This window comes from Pelmatolapia mariae, linkage group LG12, assembly GCF_036321145.2.
Source record: "Pelmatolapia mariae isolate MD_Pm_ZW linkage group LG12, Pm_UMD_F_2, whole genome shotgun sequence".
In the NCBI taxonomy this organism is placed as follows: Eukaryota; Metazoa; Chordata; class Actinopteri; order Cichliformes; family Cichlidae; genus Pelmatolapia; species Pelmatolapia mariae.
Window position 1 is genome coordinate 1514484 of NC_086237.1, and position 14994 is coordinate 1529477.

General features: G+C 41.5%; 1 protein-coding gene across 1 annotated transcript in view; it reads right to left on the bottom strand.

Annotated features, from left to right (window-relative positions):
• Window positions 1-14994, bottom strand: part of antxr2a (ANTXR cell adhesion molecule 2a) — an 82771-nt gene that overhangs the window by 25267 nt on the left and 42510 nt on the right. Inside the window, exon 16 of the mRNA XM_063490268.1 lies at window positions 14797-14877. Coding sequence (XP_063346338.1) covers window positions 14797-14877 — 81 coding nt within the window. The remainder of the gene's footprint in view (window positions 1-14796; window positions 14878-14994) is intronic.

Genomic DNA, 14994 nt, shown 5'->3' on the forward strand with positions numbered 1-14994 from the left:
AAACATTCCTTGCCTAAATACAGTCTTCTGTTTACTAGCTAAGAGTGTTATAATTTTTTAATCCAACTTTAAAATTTTACCTTGTACAATTTTTAAACACCCGCTATTAGAAGCACGGAAAGTCAAAAAAATAAGGCGGATGATGGTTTTCTGCTGAAGAGATGAAAAGTGGAAGTTGTGTTGGCTAATTGCTCAGCGAGAAAGAGTGAAAATCCGGCTTAGTGGTGAAAACACTGGAGACGCTTGTGTCCTCAGTGTGGGGACAGCTGACGGGTTAACACTATTAAGACTGCAGAGAACACAGGACTGAATGTGCATCTGTGCTCCCCAACAGTGGGATTGAACGCCGCTTTCGAGGCATTCATTCTGAGACACAGATACATAGACAGACGGACCACAGAGAAGCAAAGGGACGACTCAGGAACACAGATTCTTTTTGTGTTTTTATTTCTGCACTTCTATGGAGGCTTTATCTCGTTGGGAACTCATCAACAAACACGGCTTCAAGATGAATTAAAGATTGTTTATCATCGCAGTATGTTGCGGTTTAGTTTACCTAATTTTTGCTCACGTTTCATTCCGTTTCTTTTAGTTTTTACACATGCTTTTCTTTTTTATGTGCAGTACTGCACCTAAAAATGATCTTTTTCTGCACTTTTAGGCGCACTAAACTACGCATTTCTCGTATGCCCCTCAGTAAACATCTGCTATTGTGCCTCCGGCTTACACTGATATAAATACATGTCAAAAAATAATAAAAAACCCGCTAAAAGATGCACTTGTGAGCTGTTGTACAGGCATTAAAGAAAGCCATTAGAGCACTTAAGCATTAATTAAATCTGTATCATCATTACTCAGTGTAATTGAAGTTGAGACAACCGATCAATTGTAAAAGATCACACTGTCATTAAGGTTAATAAGCTGTTTTACAAACTATCATCATTAACATTAGATAAATCTATTATAATAATAAATGACATATTGATAAAATATGTAGTAAAAATGGGGTGTGCTTCTGAAAAACGGCTACATTGGTGTGGGCAGAGAGAGAAATGGGTGAAATTGTCTCATAAAAATGAAACCTTGATTCTGTTTCTGACTGTAGAAAAAAAATAACTGTACTAAGGATATTTCCAGAGGTGAGAAAGAAACCCCCCAAAATTACAACTACATCTGGAAGCCCTTCAAGAGTGTTTTCAATTAGCTACTGTGCTGCTCTGCCAACTATTGTCACATCTGCATCTTTTCTCTCAATCAATTATGAAATGCTGTAATTTATTCATGAAATGTTCAGGCTCCAGTTGGTTGAAGAATTTAACCACTGGAAAGAAAAAAGAAAAAAAAAAGAAGCTTTTTGCAGTATCTTACAGAAGACATCTGTTTAAATCACTGGGCATATACAGTGAAGAGTCTCAGGAGGTTGGAGTTTCTTATCAGAAACATTTTAATACACCTTCATTTCTTTAATATAAAACACCCACATAAAAAAATGCTCCGCTGTGTAAATAATTAAACCAGGTTTTAAGCTGCTTTTCTTCTCATCTAAGGTCATGGGGAAAAAAAATTAATTAAAAGGTCAAATTGAATTCAAATTAAAGCATCTTTAAACAGCAGTTGAGCCCACAGTTTATAATGAAAGAGCTAATGCTTAAGTTCATTAGCTTAATTAGGAAGGATGTTAAAGAACCGACAGAAGCCCGGCACTGAAAGAGTTAACGAGGTGGAGCCGGTAATTGGTTGAGAAGTGACCCTTTCACGGCGGTGACAGGGGCACCGCTAATTCACTTAAATGGCCACTTGAGGCCGAACATTTGGATCCTGTGAGATACAGTCAGCACCGTGGGGACGTCTTAATATTTAAAAATATTAATGCAATAAAATAAAAAAAGGAAATATTTTTAATAAATCCGTAATTAACAATAATAAGTTTCTGGCTGATTCAGTGCAGTATGCGTCATATTTTACCTTTATTAATTTTAACCATTACTAGTTGGTTTAATAGATGCGTTTCAAGCCTGCAGACGAGAACGCTCGTCTCCCCCTGAAGGCAGTGACAGTAATTACACACTTACAACACTCACACTGGTGTCTCTGTCTAATAAGCAGCCAGTGCAGTTTTATTCTCCTCCATGTCAGATGCTGTAACTGCTGCACTCCTCAGTCAGACTAAAAACGGCTCCGAACTGCAACACATGAAATTTAGCTGCTGCTGTGTGAACTTATTATAAAAGCAAGTTTAAATGTAACAGATGTTAACTCATACGTAAGTATTTGCTAATATTCCAACATAACTGTCACAAATAAAGTTCAATGTCTTTGTAATTTGAATTTTTGTATTATAACGTCATGTTAGCATTATTAGCCAAGAGCGCTCAATCAAATATTCCAGAATTCTATAGTTTTCTAATAATTTGTTACAGTTTTTGGGATGTCCACCACATTTGACACCTATTTAATCCCCCAGATATGTTTTCATCACCCTGTGAAGGCTGAAAATGGAAACATGCAAACAGGGCCAGTACTGTAAAAAACGCTTTCTTATGTGTAATTCTGAAAACACCGAGCTAAAACCGCTCAAACTTCCTTTGAGATGAAAATGTCCAGAGGTGTGACGCTTTTGAGGAATGTAATATTTAAATGACCTTATTGTTACAAATTAGTCATTTATTTTGGGAAACCCAAAATACATAAACTGGCAGGGCGTGTGCGGTACATGACTTTCCCAAATTTGTCTGTGCAGTAGTCTGTTTGTAAAGCTGAGTGTACCTGAAAGAAACTGGACATTACTCCTTGGCACAAAAATTATTTTTCAATTTCACGAGCTCCTCATTGTACAAGCTGAGGTTTTCTTATGTTCACTGATCTAAAGGAGAATCGAATCAAGTTTAATTTTTATTGTCAGAAGTATCCAGCAGGGGCGTCAAAGTGGCTAACCTGTAGGAGCCGTATTATCGACATGATTTTGAGGAGCAACAGCAGCAGTAAAGAGAGGGACAGAGGAGAAAGGAGGAGGTTGTCGGGGTGTTTATTGTCATGAAGACACATTTCAAGCCTGTGAGCAAATGAATAGAGCCACATTAGTGACACTTCACTGCACCCTCTATTCACAATGGAAGAAAGAGGCTCACAGGGTGAGATGTTCAGCCAGCCATTCGGCATATTTTCCCAGAGAAACATTAAAAACAAAGTACAAATATTACCAGAGATCAGTCGGTAGTGATTTTGATTCTGCTGGTAAAAAGTTTAATTCCATTACAGGATGAGAAGGACTATCATATAAGCTCGTGTTAGAGGCGATATAAGAAAAACAGCATTACCGCAGACAGGAAGGAGCGAGGATTATACAAGTATGAAAACAAGAATTAACTTAAAGACTGCCGTACTGTAGCGTCACTATGAGAGTTACCATCTGAGGCTCAGAGGCACATGTTTACATGTTTATTCATAGCGTACGTCTGCTATCAAACGCAACGCAAACTGTTTAGAATGGATCTTATTGCATGAAGCTGCGTGCGAGGGCCCTTCACTACATATTAGCCGGCACTGTCACAACGTTACATTTATGTATACAAAATACGATCGGGCTAATTGAATATTCACTGTGAACATATTCCCTGCATAACACGACTCCCTGCTTTCATCTTTTTAAAAATTCAAATCGATGGGAGGAGAGCTTTAGAATATATTACTTCATGTATCCCTTAACCCCCCCTCCAAGTCCTATATGTCTGTCAGGAGGTGAGCTGAGGAGGAGGGCAAAGTGCAGGCGACAGAGCCTGCCTCGGCAAAGCTGACGTTAACAATAATGTAATTTAATTAAAGCCAAGATCCCAGCGGTCCTCGCCAAACGACGGGGCTTTGATTTTAATAGGTGATGAAGAAAAGGCTCGGCACACGGCGACGCCGCCACCGCGCCGACCGGTCTGAGGGGTACTGGGAAAAAAGGCACCGGCAGGACATCAGTTCACATCGTATCAGGCGGAGAAGGAGGGAGGGAAGGAGGGAGGGAGAGGAGAGGGAGGGACAGCGGGTGCAGGTACCAGCCCCGGCCACCCAAATACAACAACACCGATCAGCTAATGGAGAGGAAAAGGGGAGACCGCCCAACTCGCGGGGGTGCTGGACCGTCCCAGAAATCAACATCGAGCTCAGCAACACTGGAAAATACTTTTGTTTCTGAGGATATAAAGCTGTGTGCAAAGTGGATTTCAGTGCAGAATGAGATTTAAGGGAGCGAGAAAAACACGAGCTAATCCAGCGTCAGACTCTTCACATGCTCATAAATGACATTAAATCTGGAAGGATATTAAAGCGTCCGACAAACAGCTTGTTTTGTTCAGTTTTCTTTGTTTGCTCGAGAAATCACGAGACAACACTGAGACTACAAAAACACAAAATGAATAGACTAAAAGACACAAATAATTTATACTTAAAAATATGGAAAGTGTATAAAATGCACACATTTATCTGCAAGTAACAAGCTGTGCGTATCTCCCTGCTTGGACTGGTCAGAGTGTAACTGCATTTTAAAATGTCCTAAATCTGCGTCATTATTTCAATTAACACGTTTACATTTGCCGTTACAGGATCTTTTTTTTCTCATTACCAAACAAATCCAAGAATCAGTCTCTGAGAAATTTGGAAAGATCTAAAATTAATTTGTGTGTGTGTGTGTGTGTGTGTGTGTGTGTGTGTGTGTGTGTGTGTGTGTGTGTGTGTGTGTGTGTGTGTGTCTCATGGTGATTTTCTCATGATTCTCCACATTGCACCACTTTTCATTTTACTTCTCCAACCAGTCACCACCAACAACAATTAGCTTCCTTTTTATTGGTTAAAGAAACACACACACACACACACACACACACACACACACGAGGCCCCCCTCTTCGGTAATCCTGATACCAGCCAGGTCGTGAAGCTGGACGAGGATGTGCTGGGATGGTGGGGAGGGGGGATTAACATGGCGGTCATTATCAAATTTACAACCAGTCATACGGACATCTGCCCTACTTTTCCTCGGTTAATGTAAAAAGAACTAATCTGGTTAAGAGAGCGCGGGCGCGGCTCGTAAATCGGCGGCACTCTCCGCCGTAGTTAAAGCTGTCGCTTCTCTTGTGGGGGAGCGGCGGCTGAATGGAGCTGTCAGCTGGCTACTTGTTAGGGCTAACAAGGCCGTCCACTGATAGGACTAATGAGGCCCAGGGCCCGGCGCTACCCCACGCAGCCCACACCGCCACCGCCACTACTACAGCTGAATTCTCTGCTATATAATGCATACAAGGAGAAAGGACAGAGGGCGAGCTTAATTTTCAGTTACAAATGAATGTAAAATTCATTAAAGAAACATTCTTTGGTTTTAATTTTAAAAAAAGTGGATACATTCTTTCCACTTTTCATCAGCAGATTTTTTAAAAACATCTGATTATTTTCATTTGATTCTTCTTACATATCACTTTTTTAAAAAGGCAGGGTTTGGATTTGAGAAAAATATGATTTATACATAAGAAACACGTTCAAGCTCTGCAGACTGTCGACACATCTGCAACACTGTGACTTTAAACAACATCTAAATGCTGGAAAACAGCAAAAACTGAAGCTTTTTCTTCTCTTGCACTCTTTTGGTTGCTCTCATGAGCGGTAGATTTTCTGTAATCCACTGTTACTAATTCCTGTAATTCCTTCTGATTAAAAAGAAATTATCGGTCACAGGTAAGCGCCCAAGCCGATCTGCAAAATGCCCATTAGGTTTTGTATTAACGGCTTTAAACCCCCTTTGAAAGTATGTGTAGGAGGACTGACGACAAAGCAGCCGTGATGAGAAACTGAGAAAACCTGACAGAGTTTACAAACTCAACAAAAAAAACTAAAGGACTTGCAGATTTCGCTGAAATGTTACATTTCATCGTGTTGACCAGTTACAACATGTCGCCTGTTGTCCGTCTCCTTCTTGAGCGAAGCCCACACAGCACATACGCAGTGTGATGAAGAACAACCCGCGCTTCTCTCTTAGCAGAGCAAAAAGCCCCTGAATTAATGCCTTCATCCTCAAACTGAAGGGATCATTTTAACAGTAGCTGGGGGTTAAACTTCAAGCATGAGCAACATTTGCAGCTTTGTTTTTCAGAGTCAACTCCAGCCCTGTTCGATAAAGCATAGTCTCTTCTCCCAACGCTTCATTATTCGTGACGCCTTGGTTTAATTCCAATTACCCCTGTTAATTAGGAAATCTCATGCTCTCTGATCTCGAGGTTTGTTTCAACTTAATGTCATTTGCCAGGTTGTTTACTTTCGATTAAAGCCTTTTATTGTGAAATTAAGTGTTACATTTGCTTCAGCGAGGCATTTGTCCGTGTGACGGTAAACATCCTGACTGATGTCAACATGCAGGAGTCCTCCCACGTGCATCACCTCGCGTTTGTGCCGCGTTAGCGCTGCTATCGACTCTTTCTTTAGGCATTTGTTAGCGCCGCATTAGCATTTAGGTACCAAATTATTCCTTTCACCGGCTGTGGAGAGAGCAAAACGGCCTTCTCCAGCGCCGAAACCCTACAAGGATGTGTCATGTTTTGGCTTCTATCAGGCATTTATTTTTACACCGAACAATACAGTTTGACGGCTTTATTAGTTTCAAGAAAGATGTTCTCACCATATTCAATGTGGCATTGTAATGCAACGAGACAAAAGCAAGGAAAGCGTGAAAGGATGAGTATGTGTGCATCTGTTTGTGTGGGTTTCTTTTTTTTATATTCAACAAATGTTTGCTCTGCTTTACATACTGAGACGAAGCGACAAAAGATGCAAAGAAAGAAGCTGCTGACGGAAGAATAAACGGTTTGTTGAGAGAGTTTTCAGCCATGCTCAGTGGAGTTTTAAAGTTTAGCCATTCTCTTTCACAGTATTTTTTTATTCCCTGTATTGTATAAATGGGTCACTGTGCATCTCTCAAGCCTTAACCAGCCTCCTTGTTTCCAGTGAAACTTACAGGTCTGAGTTGTTTTTTAACAGGTTTAAATTTGATCGGACAATTAAATCTCAGTTTTATTCAGTCGTAGTCTACAACTGGAGGTATTACTATAAGTCAGTTTCACATTAGTACATTAATAATACTTCTCTATAGGCTAAATATGAAGCCCACCACACGTAGCTGTTCATTGTTTTAAATCATATTTATTGTTAAACTGCGTTTGCTCTACATGTTCAGTCGAATGTAACTTGATCCTAATCGTTTATCTTAATCTTAGCTATGGTCATGAACTCTGGTTAAAAGGATGAAACAGTTTAATTTTCCTCTGTAGGAGTTTCTTTAGATCTGTAGACTCAGTGAAAGCTGCAAGTGTACGACATTGATTGAGAACTACATTAGGACATCGAATTTGACGGATTACAGATGAACAGAACATCACAATAAAACTGAACTAGATTTTCCAACATTTTTTTATGTTTTGGGTGTTTTCTCTGGATGACTTGCAGCCATGCAGAGGTGACAGGAGAGCCTGGTATATCAGAATAGTTCAGTCCACTTTATATTTATAGATTTTAAATAACCTTACAAAGCATTTCTTACATGTCAAGAGTCAATTCCTGTCTGTAATCTGCTAGTTTTTTGTTTTGCAACACTGGAAAAGGGTTGACACCGAACCATTTCGCCATTCATGGTTTGCCTTGGCACTGAGGCTGTGCCACAATTAGGTTATTCTGAGTTTTCATCTCAGTTTTGCTGATGTACTGAGCAACTTTTCCAAGGCCATTAACAATTTTCTTTCAAAACAACCAAAAATGTGTTGTAAAATGATCACTACTACTACTACTAAGGAAGAAACTTAATGGAGTCCCTGCTTTGGCTAACACATTGCCAGAAACAAAGTAATGGTACAACTTATTTAAGAAAATGCCTCCATAAACCTCCCAGTGCTTGTTAGACAGATGATGATATGATGAAAGCTTTTCTGAAGATTGTAAACATATTGGATTTTTTTTCCGCCATCAGTCGTTCACTCCTTCCACCATCTGCCATTGAGAAAAACTCTGAGAGAAACTTGAGCTCCATTTGCACTGGAAGAACATTTCCCACAAAATGTGACCCCGTGGCTCGCGATGTAAAAATGCAGTGCAGAGGCCAGAAACAGGCTGCCAATCCTCTCAGCCATGGCCGTGTTTGTTTGCAGTAATTATGATCATGTCTCTGTAATTACTGATGACTTACTGATGTTAAAGGCTTAAATACTGAAACTGAAAAGCAAAAATCGTACTCCACTGTTTGCCTAGGAAACAATAGCGTCACAGCTTAACTGATAAAAGAAAATAAACACAAACAGAAAAACACGAGGGCACAACACTGAGCTGCTGAGAATGGAGAACATAAAATGAAGCATGTATTGCTGTGACCTCCATGCACCGCGCTCTCTTGCATGCCTGGCAAGCAGACTGTCACCCCTGCACCGAGTGGCCCTCGGCTCGAGACGGTCCTTTTTTATTTTTTTTACACCTCCCTTTAACGTCCATCGCTTCCTCCCCCTCCTTCCCAAGCAGGTCTGTGGAGTCGCTCTGCTCACAGTCACTTAATTAAATGCCGTCCACAACTCGATCAATGGCTGTTAAATAAAGACACTGATGCTGTCAGAGAAACAAGCACAGGCAGGGAGAGGGACCAATCCAGCTGAGGAAGGAGGATTCGTGGGCTGCAGATGTTCTTCATGTCTAACTTTCCCTGTAGTTTGTTGTTATGTTTTGACTTTGATCTATTCTCCTTTTCTTTAGCTGAGGGAGAATAATCCCCTGATTGCATTTAGCATCTCTAACTATTTTGTTTAAAGGTATAAAACTCGATAAACACACAGAACCTTTGCAGAGGTTGGGATAAAATGACATTAGGAGATGGATGTGGGAGGAAACACAAGGCTTCTGTTTCTCTTCTGTGTCCTCTCTCTACCCCTGGGATCAGAATCCATCACCTCGTTAAACTACCATTTCAACGTTCAAGAAGGGAGATTCCCCACCTCCCCACAAAAAAATAAGTTTTTTCCAATAGCAATAGCGTCAGCTAATACTATTAACCTCCACACACACCAGCACGCTCAGCCCACACATCCCCCTGGTGAGGAACAGATGAGCCTGAGAGGAACAAATGGAAATTCAACTGTAAATCCTCACGGACTCGCAAGAACTCAAAATGCCTTTTTTCTCCGGTTTTTCTCCTGCGTCTTGATCCGCAGGAGGAGGAGGGTTTAATGTATGGTGATGCACCCTGTTTGGACATTTTGTAAACAGCTGTTTTTAGAAAACAATACCTAGAATTCAGAGGTAGGCGGTGGAAAATGCAGAAAGAAATGCGTGCACGCACACCGCCGCCTCTTCAAAAAGAGCCTGAGAGAGCATCAGAATAAGGCCAACCTCCCTCTCTCTCGCCCTCCCCTTCTCTCTCAGCCACCTTCCTCTACCTGCTGTCCCCAGTCGATCCCCGGCAAAACTTGGCGGCAGATGTTGCTGTGCTAAGTTGGCTCTGAAGTGCCTCCCCGGCTCCCTGGTCTCACCGACAACACAGTCAAACCGCATTAGATCTCTTTATTTGTGCCTGGGGCAAGTTCGGCACTGCAGCTGTGTCCACCCCCACTCTACCTTTGGTGTTGAAGGCCCTCAGGCGCTAAATGTGAGACCACAAAAAAAAAGGGAAAAAAAATTGTTTCACTCTCATTTTCTGTCTCTCTTCTGCATCTGCTGACAATCCAGCGGTCTGGCTCCGGGCGGCAGCACTGAGGGAGGGAGGGGGAAACACAAAAGGAGACTGCTGGGAAAGAGAAGGGGGAGGGATGGAAGCATGGAGAGGAGCGAGGGGGTAGCACGGACACCCGGGTCCCCGTGCAGAACAGATGTCTGCGACAACCTGCTTCCTTACACCTGTACGAGTCCTTGTAACCCTGCGGAAGCAGCGCGTTGAAAAATTCATGACCCTGGAGGTTTCCTGTCCGCCTTCAAAGACCGCTACCCTCCTTCCCTCGTCCCCTCCCTCTGCCGCCGCCGCTCTCCTCTCTCTGTCACTGTCTGCTCTGCCATCTACACCTAACCTGTCACTGGACAGTTCAGACACCTCACACTTTGATGAATCTGTTCAGAATGATATCACACGTGTCTCAGCGGGGCCAGGCTGGAGAAGCACAACAACAGCAGCGCGTACGGATTCAAAATAAGCTCTCTAACAACTAATGAATGTCAAATATGTGATATTTGCCATGAGAAAATAGACGCATGGAAGCTCCCAAAGCATTTCCACTCCAATCAAAAGGCAACATGTGACACCAGTGCCAGTTTTATCATAGAGATTGGAAAAATACTAAAATGGACAATGAAATGTAAAACCACAAATCGAGATAAACAATCAGGTCTAGGCTCCATTTCTTTTCTCACATGTTCCAGACATGATGTAGTCTCACTAGTGGAAATACTCTGGTTTAGGAGTATCATTAAGTCATTAAATCATTCAGGATGTCTGACCTATAAGGATCCCAAGACCCAAAAACTTTGAGAATTTGTGTTGTTAACAAAAGATTCTGAAAAAACTAGCCTGAAAATTGCTACAACTTAGCAGTTGACTGTCTAGTTTCAGAGTTAGAAAGTGAATCAAATCAGCTGAACGGTTCATTGGATTTCACATTTGTGGATAGAATCAAGAATGAAAGATTGATTGAATCTTATGAAACTCCCATGAAATCAATTACATGTTAGCAACACAGCTGAAATTCAACTGTGAGCCAGTAGGCGATTTAAAATAATCATCTAAAAAATGCGATTAGGTTTCAAAACACCTTCCACTGCTTCTCAGTTGAGATATCACTTCAAACACACTTCGTGGCCCTCTGTTTGATTCTCTCCCGCGTCCTGTGTGTACGATGTTGATCACAGACTTAATGTGGACGCAGTGATCGGCATGAGAATGAAGCGAGACTTCAGCAGCAGCAGCCTTTCCCTCCTCCGGCCGACGTGCTTTGACATAACTTGTGTACTCACTGGTGGGCTTCACTCTGTTAACAAACAGTTTGCTCAGAGCGACAGAGGTGACCCCTTGTGTGGGAATATCAGTCATCTTCTACACAGCTGGAGCAGCCGTGATGTTTCCACATTCAGACAGTTGGATGAATACCGGGCAGGGGAATTCCTGTCATTTCACGAAAACCCTGTACTGCAGGTAAATATGCACGTTTAGTCTCATCATGAAGCCTTTTAACAAACTCAAAGAGCATCAGCCTATTTAACAAACTTTTAACAATTTATTTTGTCACTTCACATCATACTTGAGTTGTTTACGCTCTTGTAGAGAATAACTGGTTGATGCTCAGTCGCTTAGGAAGGCAAACAGGTTTGAAACAGATCATGATACCTCTAATTGACTTCCACCGATGTGCATTTTATGTCTTGACTAACTTGGTTAAAAGGTTGTCACTTTAAAAAGTCCAGATTACACGTTACTACAGCTCACAGCACCTTAAGGTGTCGCAAATCCTAAAACTGAGCTCTATAATGTTCTATACTGATCCATCACTGATATATCAACAGTAATGGTTGAACTCAATACTCTGTATTGTATCTCAGTATCTTCACTGTGACACTGAGGTACACCACACTGTACAAATGAGCAAACATTTTAATTGGCTACTGGTCGTCATGACAATGACAAACATGAAAGGAGAGAAGTCGTGTCCAAATTCATGGGCTGCATCCTCCTGAGGACCGGGCCTTCGCAATCTAAGTGGGCCGGGTCCTCGGACGGTCGGGTAGGCCGGAAGTAAACGGCAGTGAAATTGGACGGTCTAGCCTTCTGATTAACGTCACCGCTGTCTCGGTGGAGTTTAATAAACTCGGCCGTCTGCTCCTTGCTATGTAAAATATAACAGTACACTGGCGTAAATTCTCGACCATCTCACACTTCTATTTAATCAGTTTTCTATTTGACGTTTAGTCAGCTGTATAAAAACCAAGGAGGAACCCACTCGGGGGATTAATAAAGTTTTATTTTATCTAATCGAATCTAATAACTTTAATCTCAGCCAAACCGATTTACTCACGAACAAACAAAACACTTAAAAAGCCCAACAATAACATTTTTAGGTTGTCTCGGGTACTTATATACTACGTTTAACCCGAGTAGCGAAAGTCCGCGGTGATCTGAAAATGATGTGCCGGGAGTTGTGCCGTTCTCGGCGGCTTCAGTGACCGTCGAGCTCCCGGCTAGCTATCGAGCTGGTGGGTAACAGACGTCTCCGAAAACGTCGAAGCACTTTTCCAAATATGCGATATCTTGATAAACCGAGCAGATATTTGATGTTTACACAGCTACTTTCTCGCCTGAAAATATGTTAAAAGTTTATTTTGTGACCCAGAAAAATTAATAAGAGTAATTTTAAAACGTAGTACCGGCCGCCATTACCGGAAACTAGGGTTTGGCTGGGCCGCGCTATGAATTCTGGGATATGGTGGGCAAAGAAGGATACATCAGACCCATCCTCAAATTCGGAGAAAATGAGGACCCATTTGTCGGCTGCATTCGGAGCAGCCTATGAATTTGGACAGCCTTCGGCGCGTCGCTGTGACGTAATCGGTCTACAAATGCGGCCTCAGGAGGAGGCAGCCCATGAATTTGGACACGACTAGAGTGTGGTTACTGCTGAGTTGAGAGACTTGCATATATAACTAAAACAGGTGAAAAATGTGGAAAAAATCTTCTGTTTTTAAATAGAAAGAGAAACGAAATATATAAAGAAGAGTGTCCAAATGTTCACATTACTACAGTTAGCCTATAATACATTAGATCTGCATAATTCATAGTTCAAGTTAATCTCACTGTTTCAAACAACCTGTTTAAACTCCCTTCCTCCTCTTTTCAAACAGTGCTTTTGTCTGATTGGCTGCCCCTCTCAACAATAAAGTTTGATCAGCAGGTGGGTGGAGCTTCTGTGCTCACAATCAGAGCTGCATGTCTGAGATGACCATATTAGGGTCATCTGGGCTTACTGATATCATGCAGTACATAAACTGATTTTAGTACATACTTTAACCAAGTTAACATAAGCATCCAAAGTTGTATCAGAATGATGGATCATAAAAATATCTGCTAATGTAAAGTAAGACTGTAAGACTCTATATTAATACAAACATCTCACATCTCTCAAAAAACAAAAGCTGGAATTAAAAAAAATTAAAATCAGCATTGGCTCAGAAACATTAGTGTCTGCATGGCTTTAAAATACTTTCATTCAAATTTTGGCGACACACGTTGCAGTGAGATTCTGATGAATTTTAACCACTATATCTAAACATCTTCTAAAATGTGATCTGTCACATCACTACTCACTGGAACTATGAGAGCTGTTATCTATTTTTACCAGTGCATCTTCTGGCATTCTGAAATTTGCTAAACAGCACAGTGACACCCCGAGTAGCAACTGGCAGGCTCACAGCTGGCCCACTGGCTCAGGTTTTTTCCATGTTGCAAAACACGACTCCACTTGAGAGATTTGTAGCCTGACATCATTCTCTAAACTACTAAAAGCTTGGATGGTTCCTGCTCTCCAACCTCTGTGAAGAGGAAGATGCACAGAAGTTGGAATAGGAGACAACAGGGAAATAATGTAAGTGCACCATACAGGTGCAGATTTTTTAGCCCATTCGCCTGCACAGCTTGTGCCCGTGAAGCACCGTCCTTTGGAGAACGATGAGAGTTTGGAAGAGTCCGCACATTTCTCTTTTAAGATTCACGTTTGGTTTTCCCCTGGCAGTTTTAACACTAATACAGTTCTGCTGTGTAATGTTAAAAAGGAGACTAATGGGGAATTTCTAAAATTACCTCACAGACTTCAGAAGAAGAAGCCCAGGAAAAGCCAAGGAAGTGTTTGTGGGCCACAGTAATACAGCTGCTCCACTTGTCTGCAACTTGATTCTAATCTCACCATTAATTCTGACATTTGGCATACAGCACAGCGAGCACAGCAGATTGTATTGTGTTTGGATTGTAGTCAGCAATTAAAATATATAAAAACATCTGGTTAACTGACTTAGCAGCGGTTTCTGTGCAGTGTTCATTCTTAACCGCTCGTGGGGCGTCAGGTTTCACTGTACCGATTTGTGGAGTCGATTTGTTTCCTCTTCTTTTACACCGGTTGAAAAACACACACCAAAAAACCCAGAGCATAACCATATTAGGTCACCCCTGTCACGCTTCCTTCTGTGAGTATCTGCAGCTGTAGCTCACATTGGCTCCCTTAGGTAACAACAACACAAGGCACAACTTGTGCCAGCAGCTTCCTCTGCCGAGAGGAGCTGTGATACAGTACAACAATAAAACAATGAGCTCTTAAGTGTAACTGTGGTGACTTTAAAGATTTGGAGGGATAAAAGTATTCATATTAAGGCATAGAGGGGATTAGGGACTTCATGGAATGGTTACAGGAACATTTACCACTTAAAAAAAGAAAAAGAAGAACATCCACGCTGCTGACTACTGCAGGATATTTTCTATTTTTGCTCCTGTGTACTATAAACTGCACTGATGACCACTGATGAGACTTTGACTCACTGCCTCAAGCTGTTGGTTTGTGCAACTAAAAAGCAGCACTACACAATCTTTGCACACGTGTATACCTCACTCTCAGTATGACTTCCTCCTGCATAATTCACCAATCGCAAATGAGTTTGTATTTTTGGCTAATATACAAATATTTTGTTTCCATTAGAGCAAATTACCGGTGCTGAGAAGCTTCAAGTTTGTTTTAGGTTTGAGAAGAACATCAGGGATGAATTTTGACTTACCTGGTCTTCTGATGTGGGTCGCATGAGGGAAACTCGGTCGTACTGCCGCCGCAACAAAGCCCACAAAGCATCGAGACGACCCTGATGAAGCACAGAAACGGAACTGTGTTGGTTGTCTTTATTTACAGAAACATTAAGAAAAAATATGCATTAAAAAATGTGTGAGAATCAGAGCTTTGTTCAGATCATATTTGGTAA